Source organism: Moschus berezovskii, chromosome 5 (genome assembly GCF_049115385.1).
Source record: "Moschus berezovskii isolate FMDL1 chromosome 5, NW_MosBer_1.0, whole genome shotgun sequence".
Lineage (NCBI taxonomy): Eukaryota > Metazoa > Chordata > Mammalia > Artiodactyla > Moschidae > Moschus > Moschus berezovskii.
In genome coordinates, this window is record NC_142464.1 from 107,180,391 (window position 1) to 107,198,329 (window position 17,939).

At 39.1% G+C, this 17,939-nt stretch overlaps 1 protein-coding gene across 17 annotated transcripts in view; it reads right to left on the reverse strand.

The window, feature by feature from the left end:
- The window catches only part of SEC31A (SEC31 homolog A, COPII component), a 62,912-nt gene extending 47,375 nt beyond the window's left edge, over positions 1-15,537 (reverse strand). For 14 of the 17 annotated variants that reach the window (XM_055434065.2, XM_055434057.2, XM_055434055.2 and 11 more), the window contains exons 1-4: positions 15,405-15,537; positions 6,003-6,085; positions 5,216-5,339; positions 1,804-2,002 (exon numbers count right to left, since the gene is read on the reverse strand). In XM_055434065.2, coding sequence (XP_055290040.2) covers positions 1,804-2,002; positions 5,216-5,339; positions 6,003-6,081 — 402 coding nt within the window. In that variant the 5' untranslated portion in view covers positions 6,082-6,085; positions 15,405-15,537. Of the gene's footprint in view, positions 1-1,803; positions 2,003-5,215; positions 5,340-6,002; positions 6,086-15,066; positions 15,367-15,404 lie in introns of those variants that run through there. The other 3 variants (XM_088836422.1, XM_088836424.1, XM_088836423.1) reach the window with 3 other exon arrangements.
- Positions 15,538-17,939: the final 2,402 nt, after the last annotated feature.

Consider the following 17,939-nt stretch of genomic DNA (forward strand, 5'->3'; position numbering starts at 1 on the left):
CTGACATTTCAATACAAGACACTAATAAATAATTAAATGGACAAATTCTTATATGGTGATTATTGCCTGTGGTTTGGATCTCTGCAAGGGGATCTGATTGTGGGAGACAAAAACAGGTCACCCTGTTGGCTTCAAATAGCTGAATGCTAAAATAATGGTGTCGATCCCAGGCACTTCAAAGTCAGCCTCTGGAGCTGGATCAAGACAAGACTAGTAAATTCTCTTGTCTCAAATACTCATGTATTATTTATTAAAAAAAAATTTTAAACTGTAGTTGACTTATTTCAATTAAAAAACTATAGTTTCTCCATGGCTGATTCATGTCAATGTATGGCAAAAACCACTACAAAATTGTAAAGTAATTAGCCTTCAATTAAAATAAATAAAAAAACAAAACTATAGTTTCTGGTGCAAAGTGACTCAGTTATACATATATATATATATGTATATGTATTTCCATTATAGTTTATTGACTATATTACTAGTTCCCTGTGCTATACAGTAGGACCTTGTTGTTTATCCGTTTTACATATAGCAGTTTATATCTGCTAATCCCAAATTCTTAATTTATCCCTCTCCAATCCCCTTTCCCCCTTGGGAACTATAAATTTGTTTTCTGTGTCTGTCCTCACGTATTTATATTTCATGTAAGCTCCATCTTGTGCCAGGTGGTGGTATTTCTAGGTAAACTACGCTGTGTACCTTCTGGATCAAAAAGACCCTGAAATTGTGATATGAAGCCCAGGAAGACAATGAGATTCATATACTTTCATCCTTTACTGTTCACTCTCATTAATCTACTATAACAACTGACATACAACTCTGAAAACAGAGGAATTCCATGGCAGCAGCCACCTATGATATAAGACATGAACCAAAAATCAGCACTTGTTAGAAATTAGCCATCTAAAGAGTAGGCACCACAAAGCGTAGAAAATGAAGAAGTTTGGGTTTCTGTATTTCTATATCTAAAATATCTATTTATAATACAGGAAAAATAACTATCAAACTTTTTAAAGATAATATTTATTTTCTGACTATACTCGAATATCCTATTAACTCAAGATCTTTACTAATGTATACATTTCTACAATTAACATTCAGTAATGTTTAAAATGGCAACAGTATAAAGACTCTTAATTGCCCATTAGATTTATACTATATTTATGTATATTGATAATTGATATAGTAGTAATCTATCTTATTGATAGAGTAGTAATCTCTTTAACATAAATACATTTAGCACGAATAAAACAATAGACTAACCCACACACAACAGCACCAGCCTAATGCTGAACTAGCACAAACTTTTTTTAATTTTTAAAAATATTTTATTTACTTAGTTGTTTGGATGCACCAGGTCTTAGCTGCGGCATGGAGCATCTTTAGTTGTAGCATGTGGGATCTAGTGCTCTGACCAGGGATCAAATCTAGGCCCTCCTGCATAGGGAATGCAGAGTCTTAGCCACTGGACCACCAGGGAAGTATCCTAGACAAACTTTTAAAAGACTAGGTTTTCAACCTCTGCGGTGCCTAATATTTGAAAAATGTCCATAAGATGACATGCCATCTCCAGACTTCTAGAACTAGACCCATCACCCTGATCCCTTCCCTGAGGCTAATGTATTACTCACGCTGAAGCCAACTCTGAACCTTTCATTCTTCAAACAAATACACTCACTCATCAGCCTGCAGAGGCACAGTTTTATCTTTCTCCAAGACTGAGGCACAGCAGATTCATATACTTATTTCAAACAGGCAGCGTGTATCTCAAGAAATATGAATAAACATCAAGAGTCTAACCTGGAAAATGTTCACATCCAATGCTCTCACTGGGCCAGTATGCTTGTCATTCTGGGCAATCACAACTTCCTTATCCCCAGCGATAATTTTAGAAGGATCATAAAGAATAATATTTCCGTTTTCACCACCTGCAATCAGAACTCCAGAGATATTTCCTTTGGAATCCATCTTATGAGGTCCCCAAATCAACTTGTGGTACCTTTAAAAGAAAATGAGCAAATATATACTCTTTTTTGAAGTCAGATAAACTTAGAAAAGAATTTGGAAATTATACATTTAAGCCTTTTCATAAATACACCAAAAACACTGCTTCTCCTCTATTCCTGGTAACCGTACATGGTAAATTGGCATTTTAGTTTTTATTTATACTCATGTTTCATTTTGTAACCTTGAAGGATACAAAAACTCTTTTGTACAGCTAATACAACAAAGTAGACTTGATTTGTGTGTCAGAAGATAAGAGCCTAAGAATGGTTTTACCATTTAAAATCTGTGAGACCCTGAGCCAGTTACTTAATCTCCCTAAGCTGCTTTTGATTCATTTATAAAATAGAGCTAATCAACCACTTCCCCTGATTTTATCTGACTACAGAAGTACTCAGTAACATGTCATCTGTTAAACAGTAAAGCAGTTAAGGGAGTCATCTGAAATTTTCTAAGAAAATAACGTATTCTGACAGTAAAAAGGTGATATGAAAATTATGTCTATTATGACATAATTCTCCACCCACTGGTGGAGAATAAAAGATTACAATTTGGTATGGAGGTGGCATGGAGATATATAACAATGGTACTGAGCAGAAAAACTTCCAGATGAAAGGTATCTGGGGTTCCCAGTACAGTGGGAGGGCTTGAATGATTATAAGCCATCCAACGGGAGATGCCAAGATTTGAACTGTATTATTAGCCAAGGTACAATCTCTTCACCAAAATTTGCCAAGGCATTAGGCTATAAAGCACATTTTACTACTGAAATTAAAGTATCCTTATATATAGCTTGCTGCTAAGTCGCTTCAGTCGTGTCCGACTCTGTGCGACCCCATAGACGGAAGCTGACCAGGCTCCGCTGTCCCTGGGATTCTCCAGGCAAGAACACTGGAGTGGGTTGCCATTTCCTTCTCCAATGTGTGAAAGTGAAAAGTGAAAGTGAAGTTGCTCAGTCGTGTCTGACTAGTAGCGACCCCATGGACTGCAGCCTACCAGGCTCCTCTGTCCATGCGATTTTCTAGGCAAAAGCACTGGAGTGGCTTGCCATTGCCTTCTCCGTATATATAGCTTAGGTACTTGGAAATCTACCTATCTAAATACCTATCATATCAGAAACCATGTCAATAAAATTCTCTGTGAAATGTAATTTGAAATATACATTAGTTCAGTTCAGTTCAGTCGCTCAGTCGTGTCCGACTCTCCGCGACTCCATGAATCACAGCATGCCAGGCCTCCCTGTCCATCACCAAATCCCAGAGTTCACTCAAACTCATGTCCATCGAGTAGTTGATGCCATCCAGCCATCTCATTCTCTGTCGTCCCCTTCTCCTCCCGCCCCCAACCTTTCCCAGCATCAGAGTCTTTTCCAGTGAGTCAACTCGTCGCATGAGGTGGCCAAAGTACTGCAGTTTCAGCTTTAGCATCCTTCCAATGAACACCCAGGACTGACCTCCTTTAGAATGGACTGGTTGGATCTCCTTGCAGTACAAGGGACTCTCAAGAGTCTTCTTCAACACCACAGTTCAAAAGCATCAATTCTTCGGGGATCAGCTTTCTTCACAGTCCAACTCTCACATCCATACATGACCACGGGGAAAACCATAGCCTTGACTAGACGGACCTTGGTTGGCAAAGTAATGTCTCTGCTTTTTAATATACTATCAAGGTTGGTCATAACTTTCCCTCCAAGGAGTAAGTGTCTTTTAATTTCATGGCTGCAATCAGCATCTGCAGTGATTTTGGAGCCCAAAAAATAAAGTCTGACACTGTTTCCACTGTTTTTCCATCTATTTCCCATGAAGTGATGGGACTACATGCCATGATCTTCGTTTTCTGAATGTTGAGCTTCAAGCCAATCTTTTCACTCTCCTCTTTCACTTTCATCAAGAGGCTTTTTAGTTCCTCTTCACTTTCTGCCATAAGGGTGGTGTCAATTGCATATCTGAGGTTATTGATATTTCTCCCAGCAATCTTGATTCCAGCTTGTGCTTCTTCCAGCCCAGCGTTCCTCATGATGTACTCTGCTTATAAGTTAAATAAGCAAGGTGACAATATACAGCCTTGACGTACTCCTTTTCCTATTTGGACCAAGATAGTCACGATAACGTGATCACTGACCTAGAACCAGACATCTTGGAATGTGAAGTCAAGTGGGCCTTAGAAAGCATCACTATGAACAAAGCTAGTGGTGGTGATGGAATTCCAGTTGAGCTATTTCAAATCTTGAAAGATGATGCTGTGAAAGTGCTGCATTCAATATGCCAGCAAATTTGGAAATCTCAGCAATGGCCACAGGACTGGAAAAGGTCAGTCTTCATTCCAATCCCAAAGAAAGGCAATGCCAAAGAATGCTCAAACTACCGCACAATTGCACTCATTTCACACGCTAGTAAAGTCATGCTCAAAATTCTCCAAGCCAGGCTTCAGCAATATGTGAACCGTGAACTCCCAGATGTTCAAGCAGGTTTTAGAAAAGGCAGAGGCACCAGAGATCAAATTGCCAACATCCGCTGGATCATGGAGAAAGAAAGAGAGTTCCAGAAAACCATCTATTTCTGCTTTATTGATTATGCCAAAGCCTTTGACTGTGTGGATCACAATAAACTGTGGAAAATTCTGAAAGAGATGGGAACACCAGACCACCTGACCTGCCTCTTGAGAAACCTGTATGCAGGTCAGGAAGCAACAGTCAGAACTGTACATGGAACAACAGACTGGTTCCAAATAGGAAAAGGAATACGTCAAGGCTGTATACTGTCACCTTGCTTATTTAACTTATATGCAGAGTACATTATATGCAGAATACATTAGTAGATAGGGGAAAAAAGCAACCTCCATTCAGAGAAAATCACTATTAACATTTTAATATTCATCTAAGTACTTTTTCTAGTCATGCCTACCTTTTTCTGTAAAGAGGTAAGATAAAATAAGCAAAAGAAAGTAATTCTACTATATCATGAAGAAAAAAATACTAGAAACTAGAGGCTTTCCTTCCTACACACAATAGTCCATAAAAAAAGAAAATTCAACAGAACACATATAGACACTTTTTAAACTTCTGTCTAAACAACTCATATGTTTTTTCACAAAATATGTCACTAATGGTATTCCTTACAATTTCATAATGGAACACTTACAGACACACCAGGCATCAACTACAACATATAATCAAATAATCATGGAAATTTCAGGTTGAATCTCATACCTGTGAGAAGAAGAGAACGTGGCACAAGATTTCATATCCAAGGATGGATCCGAAAGGTCTAATTCAAATATTTCAAGAGAAGCGCTGGTACTAAATGTTGCATCCAGTTGTTGAGCAGATGTTCCTATAGAAAATATATTCATGGTAACAACACATGCAAAAACAAAAAGACTCAGAGAAAACCATACAAAATAGAAATCAAATGCATGTTTTTCAATGATCTCACTCATGAATGCTGCATTAATGACTGAAATCTCAGCATGTACACCACTGAGCAGATGCTTACATTACTACAGCAGTAAGAGCCTGATGCAAGGCTCAGAGATAATGTTTGTAAGAGCTGGTAGTGCAGACAATTTTTTAAGTCTATAGATAAAATCTCTGAAAGAACAGTTCCATGCTTATAGTCACAAATTATATAACTTCAACTCTGTTTATATAAAAATGGAGCATCAAAACTGTTGTTCATTCATTCAAATTGGTATTTATCAACTTTTTTCATTTTATCTATTGTGCTTTATACTGGAGGAATAAAGATAGAGCACAGTTCTGAAGTGAGGAAGACACTATAAATGTAATAGACCATGATTAACACTATGATGTACAAGCATATAGGAAGGCCACTGAACTCAGCTGACAGGAAGGTTGCACATATCTCGTCAGGAAAGGAGAGGCTTCCTAGAGGAGCTGAAGCTTGACCTGAATCTTAAAGGACAAGTATAAATAAGTTAGATGTGGAATAGAAGAAATTAGGTGACTCATACTATCTTCTTTCTGTTGAACTTACCTGTAGCTAGGTAAATGGGATGATTCTGTGCAGGGCTCCATGCCTGCATGGCGGTACGATCTACTTCCTTTAACTTCATCCTGCTAAAGAGAACATTTCACATAGAAATATAATAAACATGTAAGATGGAACATTTTTTAACACAGAAATATGCTGGACAAACCAATACATTAATAGTAATGCCGCAATGCCAATAAATCAAATCGGTCTAGATATCATTTATTGGGAAATGTTGACCATTTGAAAGAAACTTGTTAAATTATTTTGAGACAAGTATAAGGCTATTCTGTTTACAGATCATCATCCGTCAGTTGAAAAATCAGTCTGGAAGGAAACGTGCAAAAACAGGGATAGCGTGTGGTTAATTAGTCTTGGCATACAGAATGCTTCTCAGTCAAGATAAGACGGGTGGCAGTGTACCAGGGGTAAGAGAAGGCACATAATAAACAAGGTGCGCTTTCCTGGAGCAGGACTGCTCAACAATAAGAGCAGTTTGACAAACGAATTTTAAATTAAAACAGACTAAGACAGAGGTGAATATAGCAAACCCAAAGAATTTGAGAGATAAAGCAGAAAAAAAATTTTAAATGGTCACTCCAAGCTACAATCCCATATGCTATTATTTTATACATTCTATGTGAAAGTTACTTTGGTAGAAAAACTCAGGAGACACTGTGCTACAGCATTAAAAATATCTTTGTTGGACTTTCCTGGGTGGTCCCATGGTTAAGACTCCACATTTCCAATGTAGGTGGTGCGGGTTCAATCCCTAGTCAGGGAACTAAAATCCCACATTCTGCCAACCACCACCACCAAAAACAACTTTGTTATTTTACATAAACGCATTCACATGGCACAGTATTCCACTCTCAGATGTACCCTAACTTAATTACAACACCTGAATTGTTTTTGGAAGCGAAAGTTGCTCAGGAGTGTCTGACTCTGTGACCCCATGGACTCTACAGTCTACATCAGGATACTGGAGTGTGTAGCCTTTCCCTTCCCCAAGGGATCTTCCCGACCCTGGAATTGAACTGGGGTCTCCTGCATTGCAGGTGGATTCTTTACCAGCTGAGTCACAAGGGAAGCCCAAGAATACTGGAGTGGGTAGCCTATCCCTTCTCCAGGGGATCTCCCCGACCCAGGAATTGAACTGAGGTCTCCTGCATGGCAGGCAGATTCTTTATCAGCTGAGCTATTATTCTTACAAACAATGCTGAAATAAATGGCCACACATACATGTTACTTCACTTATGGACAAGGAAAGCTATAGCTTTCCAGAGGTAAAACTGATGGGTTAAAGAATAAAAGTAATTTTAATTCTGATGGATATTGCCACTTGAAATGTATCCTGGTATACAGTGTATTGAATATGTTTACAGTATGTATTTTTTCTTATTACTTCAAAATCATTTATTGAATTTTTTTTTCTTACTAACTTTAGATACCACCTTTATCATGTACTAACTTCCTGTATTTACTTCCAGATTTAATATTTAGGTTTATATTCCTGTACAGATCAGGATATAGGTTAAGGTTTACATTTCAATATTCATTCGCATTTATTCTGTGATTACCATTCCTTATGCGCATGTATTTACATGCTAGGCATGTCACTGCTTTAAATACTGAGGCTTTACATGAGTATGATTTCAACAATCCCCACCCATTTTCCTTGCTATTTTTTGTTTTCTAAATACATAAACAATCAGAAAATTTTTTGTCTAACTCCAGATAAAAAAGAGAATGTCAGTATTTTTTATTGACCCTGTACCAAATTAATAATTTATGGAGAACTGAGAGAATGGTGAATCTTCCTATCAAGAACATGTCTTTAGAGTTAAGCCTTCTTTTTTATCTTTCAGTATTGTTTGAAATTTTTTTTTACATACTTGGTTTGCTTACTCCTAAGTAATTCATCTTTTGGTTTGTTTGTAAATGTGGCTTTTTTTCCTTCCTCTATTATGTCTATGATCTCATTGTTAAATGAAGGCTAATGATTTCGCTACATTAATTTTTAATCCTGCTTTCTTACTGAATTCTGTTTTTGTAGTAGTGTTTCAGTAGATTCTGTTGGGTTTTCCACATATACTCATACCATGTGCCAACAGAGCCAATCTCCTCATTTCATATTGTGACTCCTCTGGTATCTTTCTCTTGTGTGAGCTAGCCAGGACTACAGTATCATACTCAACAGCAGTGATAACAGCAGTACGTCTTGTCTTGTCCTGTTCTGCAGTGGGAAAGCCTACTGTATCACCACTCGGCATGGTTTTGGAATTTGAGATATATATGCTTGTACAGATGTATACAAACAATGGCACCCCACTCCAGTACTCCTGCCTGGAAAATCCCATGGATGGAGGAGCCTGGTAGGCTGCAGTCCATGGAGTCGCGAAGAGTCGGACACGACTGAGTGACTTCACTTTCAGTTTTCCCTTTCATGCACTGGAGAAGGAAATGGCAACCCACTCCAGTATTCTTGCCTGGAGAATCCCATGGATGGAGGAGCCTGGTGGGCTTCTGTCTATGGGGTCGCACAGAGTCAGACACGACTGAAGCAACTTAGCAGCAGCATACAAACATGTATGTGGAAATAGCCACTGATTACTCTTACTGAATGCTATTCATAAAGACTGGGTGTTGCATTTTGTTGAATGTTTTTTCATTAGGTAATTGGAGATGACAATATGATTTTTCTCCTACTAACAAAACAAAGCACTAACAAATTTCCTAATACCGAACCATCTTTTCATACCATGAGTAAACTTCTCTTGACCATGATTCTACTACAGAGCTCCGAGATCTTGTTTAAGAAGAGTTTCATTCCTAGAGTCTTACATGAGATTTAATTGATAGTTTTCCTCTTTTGTACATTCTTTGCCAGGTTTTGGTATCAATGTTATACTTGTTCACAACAAATGTGGGAGGTTTTCTTTTCCCATGCTCTGGAACACTTTGGATAACAACATTGAAATTACTATTTCTTTAAGGACTCATCAGAATTCTCCTATGAGAAATCTGGGTCTGGTGTTTTGAAGGGAAGGTAAGTGGTAATTTTCTCTGTTTCTTCTATGGATATTGATCCATTTGAATATTCTTTATCCAAGGTCATTTTTGTAAATTATATTTTCCCATGATATTCCTTTATTGTTCTCTTTTCTACAATCTTTATTTGTTTAGACTCAAACATAGACTCATGCTTCTTCTAATTTGTGTTGTGTGGTGATTAGTCCTTATAATGTACATGCTTTGTCCTACCCTCCTTTGAAAAATTAGCTTAGCTAAGTGACTTACCTGTTTCACTATTTACAAAGAGTCAAATTTTGAATTTACTTATTAGTTTCACTTTTAAAAAGTTTTTCTTTTTAGTTAAATGCTTCACTTATCCATTTTTACTATTTTTACTATTTCTTTAGGCTTTGAATTTTCTCTGGGCACTGATTTGTTGTAGTCTCTGGTCCTATCTTTGTAACTATAATTTTAAATAATTTCCATTTAATACCATTAATCTTTTATTTCTTTACATAGCTAATTACTATGAGCACTAACAGAATTAGCTTATATAATCTTACTGCCTCTCCTGCAGTACAGTTATAATCACTAGTATTATCTTTCTCAGTGTTTACCTTTGTACTGTTAAATACGCTTATACTTCTACTAACTGATTTGTCAGCTTTAAATGATGTCCTTTGACTCCTAGACATTACAGATTAGGCAATCTACAAATTTATTCTACCTCCAATTTTCTTCCTGCTTCCCAGTTCTCTCAATTTTTAAGTTTTATGACCAATTTCTACAACTTCAGATATGTAACATGTACATTTTATCTTTTCTTCCTTATTCCCACTTTCAGCCTCAGGTCCATAGTAGTTAAATATACTCAATGTTCTTCAACAGCACTCTTGCCAGTTTTCTTACTCATCTCTGGAGGATGAAGTTCATCCTCTAACAGTTTTCTTAAGAGTGCCTTAGACTAAAAATATGTCCTGAGTCTTACACAGTCAAATTGTTTACATTTGAAGAACAGATGATAAAAGGAAGGCACAGAAAGATTAAATAATTTGAACACACAGCAAGGGACAGAGCCAAGATCTGAACTCTTAGCTTGAGAGTCCACCTCTTGTTACAACAAGCTCAAGTATTCAATTTTAATCATAAAAAAAAAATTAAAATTTAGGAAAAATAATGAATGGCAAAGAAACTACAATGCATGATGAAATTAAGGGAAGAAGAAATGAATTTTAGAAACTGGGCGAGGTCAGGCAGGCAAACTGGGTGAATCACACTGCAAAGAGTCCTTGGTCCTTCAGCCTGAACATTGACTCTGCTACTTTCGACACCTTTACACATTATTTGATCTCTCTGAGCCCCAATTTCCACACTTGTAAGATGGTGATAAGTGTGACTACCTCAGGGGATGCTGTGAAGTTCAAATGAGAGAATGTATTTTACAGAGGTCCAAACACAATGCCTAGCACAAAAGTCAAAAAGCATTTTAATACACTAACTACTTTAAAGATTATTATTATCATGAGACTAATCAAGAAAATTGCATATCTAGTTTCCTAAGATTATTGTGAAGGAAAAAAGAAAAAAAAACCCACAATTTTCTAAGAGGTAAAAAAGAGGCTTATTTTCTTTATATGAAATGCCTTCTTTCTCCTCTCAGGCAATAGTCTTTAGTAATAAATTCAAGTCCCATCTCCTTCTTGAAACCTGCTCCACTGATCCAATCGACACTGATCTAACCTCTTTGTATTTGCCTGTATCTCACTTTAAGCAACTCATTTATCTTGGTAAAACTTTATAACATTCTCTTAATACATATTGTTTACATATTTTCCCACTGTCTGTTTTATCAACTTGTTTCATCTTGTTTGGTCATCTTGTTTCACCAAATGGACAAATACTGTCTTGTTTTCAATCAAGTCTTACAACTTTTACCCTTTTTGGATCTAAAACTGTTTAGCACAGGGTGAGATATGCATTGCTTGATTGATTCTGAATGTCTATATTTAGAGGAATACAAAAAGACTGATGCACTAGAAAGACCAATTTTAAGTAAAATATTTAATTTTTAAATTCTTAACTGTTTAAAAGATCTTATTTAAGAAGTGGGAAAGATGGAGAAGGAAATGGCAACCCACTCCAGTATTCTTGCCTAGAGAACCCCATGGACAAAACAGCCTGGGGGTCTATGATCCATGGGGTCACAACTTAGCGACAACACCACAACAACCATAACAACAAACACACAATCAGGCAGGTTATGATTCAGGGAAATACCTTGTCATGAAAATGTGGACTAAAATGGAGAATGAAGAGACCTAGCAATGTGGAATGTAGATTTTTGTAAGAAATTAAAATGTGTGTATAGAATAATAGTTGTTAATATTCAAACAATAAAGTCCGTGGCTAAAGGAAAAAAAAAAAAAAAAAAAGAAGTGGGAAAGTACTGCTTGGGGGAAAAAAAGGTTTCCTAAAATGCCTTTAGAATAATTTCTAATATTGAAAACAAAATAGCTACATATATATATATATATTTTAAAACCCAATTGAATATAATTACAGTATCTCCAGGAGGAAAGGTACAAGGGCCACAGGAACTCAGGAGCACTTAGTTAATGTGTAACATTTACTGAAAGAGAGAGACTAATTTACAAGAACATAAAAGAGTTAAGAGGGAATTCAAAGCATTTATAAAATCTGTTTGTTGGCCTTAGTACTCAATGTGTCATCAGAAGCAGTTCCACTTAATAAACTGTACTGAACATAAGCTTTAAATACCATTGTTTAAAAAAAAAAATCAAATACTATACTGCAACAATGGCCTTGAACTACGTTAAGCGGTTTGAATCTAATTAAACAAAAATATCATAAGCAACAGTCATTCTGAGAACTATTAAGAATACTATGAAAATACAGCTTCATCAGATACATGTGTATTTCCATCTCTTACAATTGATCATTTAGTTGTAACTAGTTTCCTTGAAAATATGAAGAACTCTTAGATTAAACCATGTCAATTTCCCAAGTAAGACTTGCTTTAAAAACTTTCTGTAGTTTTTAATGACATATTTTTATTTCAATTTATTTATCTGGCTGTGCTGCGTGCATTGTGGGACTTTAGTTAATTGATCAGGGATCGATCGAACTTGCATCACCCTGCAGGGAAAGCACAGATTCCCAACCACTGGACTGCCAGGGAATTGTCTATGTAATTTTTTTCAATATTGTATGTGATTAGAATTCACACCACGGAGATTTATTTCATTCAGAACTATTTTGCACAGAACACAATCATTGTGAACATATGAAAAGAAAACTGTGAGGACAATGGTTTGTTCACACATGCCCCCTGTAAGACTGTACCAAAAGAAGAGCAGTTAAAATATGGAGACTGGAGCCAACACTGTCAGTTTAAATCCCAGTTCCACGTGTCCTAGCTCTGACTTTTGGTATGTAATTTTATCTATGTGTGTCCTGGCTAACCATTTGGTAAAATAACTATAATAAAAGCATCAACGCCGTAGGTTTGCTGTGAGAATTCACAGAGAACAGCGCCTGGCACCTGGTAAATAAATGCTTGTAAACGGCAGCTAATACAAAAGTCACCATTTAAAATGTTTACCCCAGTGAATCTTCAAAAGAAAATATCTACTGAAGAAATATACGATCCAGACTACAACTTTTATTTATTCATCCAAGTTTCTCTCCACAACAATTGTGTGCAGTGAAATGAAACTTTTCCCCTGCATTTTCTAAAAGCTGATTTTGTGAAGCAACACTAAAACCCAACAGCACTAACCCCTAAAAAGCTCCAATCTCACAATGTTATCATACATGGAGCACCGAACTAAACCTCAGAAAGTAAAAAGTGAAAGAGGTCGCAGAACTGGAAATTCTGACTCCCAAACCAGAAACACAATACCTGGCTGCCACTGTGTCTAATAAAAATTCACCTGTGTGGGCAAGATACCTCATTAGGATGGGCACATTTGTTCCAGAGAATTTATTTAATGTTACTGATGGCCTAGGCTCATCTCACTCAGCCAAAACCAAATCAAAGATGCAACTGTGCGCTGGTCATTGAACTAAACAGTGTCACACTTATCTGCAGTCTTAATAAAACAAAACTTTTTGAGCTGAAATTAACCCTCTTTTGGGTCACATCACATGGCATATGGGATCCGCAGTTCCCCAACCAGGGAGTCCATCCGTGTCCTCCCCTCCACCCCACCATATAAGTGTGGAGTCCCTATCATTGGACCACCAAGAAAGTCCCTGAAATTAATCTACTTAAGAATTATGACATTTCTAGAAAAACAATAATTTAATAATACCATTTTATAAGAATCTTTAATTAGAAATGTATAAACCTCATGATATTATACAGAAAATCCTGTATGTGTGTATGTGCATGTTTCTAGAAAGATGATCCAGTAGTTTCATCAGATCCTTAAAAGAGAGTGCAGTGATATATATGTCAATGCTATTCTTAAGTTGTGCCCAATTCTTTGGGACCCCATGGACTGCAGCCCGCCAGGCTACCCTGTCCATGGAATTTCCCAGGCAAGAATTCTGGAGTGGTTTGCCATTTCCTTCTCCAGGGGATCTTCCCAGCCCAGGGATCAAACCTGCATCTCCTGTATTGGCAAGCAGATTCTCTACCACTGAGCCACCTCAGAAGCCCACAACGTAATACTTATTAGCCATAAAAAGGAATGAAATAATGCCATTTGCAAAGACATGGATATACCTAGAGACTGTCATACAGAGTGAAGTTAAGTCAGAAAAACAAATGAATAATAACGCTTATATGTGGAATCTAGGAAAATGGTATGGATGAATTTATTTGAAAGCACAAATAGAGACAGAGATCTAGAAAACAAGCTTATAGATACCAAGGTTGGGGGGAGGATGGGATGAATTGGGAGACTAGGATTGACATACATGCACTCTTGATACTCTGGATAAAGCAGATAACTAAGGAGAAAGGAGATCCTACTGTACAGCACAGGGAACTCTACTCAATGCTCTGTGGTGACCTAAATGGGAAGGAAATCAAAGAAGGGGATACATGTATACATATAACTGATTCACTTTGCTGCATAACAGACATTAACACAACAATGTAAAGCAACTATACTCCAATAAAAATTTAGAAACAAATACATATCAAAAGAACATCAGAAAATAAAATAAAATCACAAATACTTCTAGAAAAAAGAGAGAGAGGAATCGCAAAAGATTAAGAATCATTGCTCTTTATAGTTTACAAATTTCTTTCTGTTCTTGCTGGTTTCAGAAAATAACTTGCTTATATAAAATTAAGTTATATAATTGGAAATCCATTTCAAATCTGACATTTCCTAAATAACCTCAGATGTGTGTAACATAAATTTACAACAACAAAAACACTTCAACTTATCCAAAAGTTCGTAAGGGTCTACAAACCATTCCCAGGGCTGTAATTAGGGAGAAATGAGAAAAAAGGAGTACAGAAGAACCACTAATAAAAGGTAAGTAAACTTTAGCCAACCCTAGAACAATCGTTTTGTACAGAAAACATAAGATAGTATGATTCAAGGACGAAGCTCTAACTACTGATTAAACAGTTACAGTTGCCGACAAAAACAATTTCAGTCTTCTGTGGTTAGAAAAGACAGTTTCGCGGGAAGGATTTGTCACAGACCATCACTGAAACTTCAAAATGACCTCGGTAAAATTAGTTCCCCGAGTTACGAAGAAGTTTACAATGCCCACAAGCCCAGGCAACATTTTGATTTATTTTACACCTGCCCCCGTAATTTAACCTCTTATTATAGTAAATCAGTAGCAAAGACATACAACACTGAATGATACTTCCTTCGAGATACAGGCAGCGACCGGCGGCGACTGCCCTTAAAACAATCCCAGTTAAGTGACAGTAGCCCGTAGTTAAAACCTATCAACCTTTAAATCTGGCAACAGCTCAAGTAATAACAAAAAATTCCAAACTAAAGTCAACCAAGGCAATGCTGATGAGGTCTGTTTCCTTTCTCGCCCTTGGGGACCGCACCTCTTTGTGCACCAGGGTCCGAAGGTCTCCTAACCTCAGACGCCAGCTCCGCGCCCCGGCCGGACACCCCGGCGAAAGCCTCAGGGGCGCTTCTGCTCAGCGCAGGAAACGGCGGCGGCGGCGGCGGAGGCGGGCCGGCGCGATCCCCGGAGCAGCCGTGACGCCAGGCGCTGTCCCGCCGGGCCCGAAGCGAAGATCCGGGCGCGCCGCCGCCGGAGACCGGGCCGCAGGCCGGCGGGGACCAGCGGAGACCGAGAGCGGGATCCCGGCGTGGGCCTGGGCGCTCCCCGGAGGCCCCGGGACCCGCAGGGAGGACAGGAGGGCACAGGAGGACGCACCTGGCGGGGACCCCCGGCGACCGGTTCCTGCGTGAGCGCGGCGCCAGTCGGACTCGCCCGGCGCTCGCCGCCGCCCCTCCTCCCGGCCGGGGCCGCCTGCACGCCGCGCTCCGACGTGGCAGCCGCAGCCCCGCCCAGCCGGCCGGCCGCCGCTTCCGGGCGCGACGCCCCGGCCCGCCCACCGGGTACGCGGCCCGCCACGGCACTTCCGGGGCCGGCGCCGGGCCGTGCGGGAACCCGGGAGGGCTCGCCTCCGCGCCGCGCGTGCACGTGTGCGCTCGGGGGGCCGGCGTGCGCTGGCCGCTGATGCGAAGGGGAGTAGTCCCGCTGGGCGTAGCTGTCTGGCAGGCGGCCGGCCCCGGCCAGCAGAAGCGCCACGTGGCGCTGGTCCTGTGAGACGTCAGCGGCCTCCGCCACGCTGCCGACGCGGCCGGCCACGAAACATCGCGCTGCAAGGGCCGTGTTACAAGACTGTTACTGGGTTCTTTCACTTATTTACTTGGTTCTGCGGTATCGCTTATTGAGAATATCTTTAGAACCAAACGATCTGGTCACACCCAAAGGCTGTTGTGGACGTGCTTGATTTGTTACTTTAGAGGCGTGAATGTGAAAGTCGCTCGTCCAGGGCCGACTCTCTGCGACCCCATAGACTGTAGCCCGCCGGGCTCCTCTGTCCATGGGCTTTCCCAGGCAAGAATACTGGAGTGGGTTGCCGTTTTCTTCTCCAGATCTTCCCGACCCAGGAATCGAACCGGGGTCTCCTACATCGCAGGCGGATTCTTTATCAGCTGAGTTACCAGGGAAGCCCCTATAGGTACAGTGGAATGAATAAGGTACTATAGTTGGTATCCTGTTAGTGTCCTGCGATGCTATTTGAGATCTGTTAACATTTGTCACGATGTAACTTGACTGGTTTCGCCAGAGCCTGTACACGTGCAGTTCTCTTCCCAATACAGCAGTCAACGGTCTTTTCTAAACGCCTTCACTGGAAGTAAAGTAAAATATAGCAAACTCTCGTATTTAAGAGAGTAGGCACGTTTTTGTACTCACTATACATTTATGTAGCAAAAACATAAATGTGTGAATGGTCTTAGGCGCATACCAGCCAAACAGGACTGCTAGAGTTAAGCAATCTTGTTTATTCTTTATCTGGTAGACTTGTCCTTCACAAAGATAAACAAAACTAATCACTGATTCTGTATGAATTATACTTTGCATCTGGCATTCTTCTCCCCCTACATTCTCTTGTAGCATTTCAAAAAAGGTCACAGGTTGTTTTAACTTGGGAGATACGACCTGATTGTTGACTTGTGCGATGCCAGCTGTGGCTGTTCTTAAGTTTGCAGAAGAAAAAGCAGGACCTTCATTGGGATACAAAGCCTCTCCCTATTCCCTAAAGGAGGCGATTTTTGAGGTGCTAGCCTACTGTATTCCCTCTTTGCTTGGCAAAGAAATAAAGCCACTATTTCTCTTCCATACTATTTCTGTTCAGCATCAGAGACAAGATTTTGGCATCACTTGTAAAACCATTTAGTGGTGGTGTATGCTTCTGGTTCAGTTTAAAAAGCAAATATAGTTCTGTAAGGCTGAAGTAGACCTACTCAAGAGGCTTAGGATAGTTGTTAATTTCAAGTTCTAAAAAGCCTTCCATTTTCACTTACCATTCCAAGGACTAGTTTACCTACAAAGCTGTCAATAAAAATCCGACTTAAAAGTTGGACCATATTTGGGGGCTCCCCTAGTAGCTCAGCCGGTAAAGCAAGAAACCCAGGTTCACTCCCTGGGTCCGAAAGATCCCCTGGAGAAGGAAATGGCAACCCACCCCAGTATTCTTGGCTGGAGAACTGAACGGACAGAAGAGCCTGATGGAGTCAGAGTTGGACACTAGTGAGTGACTTTCTCTTTCATTCTGTCAGACAGGATTTTGCCTGCAAAGTCCAAATGACTTTGTATAATTTTATTTCAAAGCCTTACTGTAGTAGCATACAATGTGAAAAGTGTCAATAATTGGTTATGATAAAGCTTCTAGTTCTAGACTTGATGCACTTATATCTGATTGAATATAAAAACTCACCTCATTTTAAACGCAGGCAGTTCTGCCTTTGACTACACAAGCTGAAATGGTGCAAAGTCTTAATCTATGGGATTAACAGTAATTGTTAGTATTTAACAATTATTCTGTGACTTGGCAAAACATTAAAAAACCTCGATGTTGATTATAAATGTAATTTATACATTTTTGTGTAATTTTTTAATTTATAAAGTAATATTTGTAGTAACACTACAAACATTGGGAATTCCCTGGCAGTCCAGTTGTTAGAGATTTGTAGCTTTCACTGCTGGGGTTAAGATCAATTCCTGGTTGGGGAACTAAGGTCCCACAAGCCACGTGGTTTAGCCACAAAAAAAAAAAATCAAACCCAACAATAATCTCCCCCACCAAACAAAAAACCCCCAAACAAACCACTAGAGACACTGAAAGTTATGTTTTATTTCTTTATTTAAAAAAATGTATCCAGTAGTTTTGAAATGTGC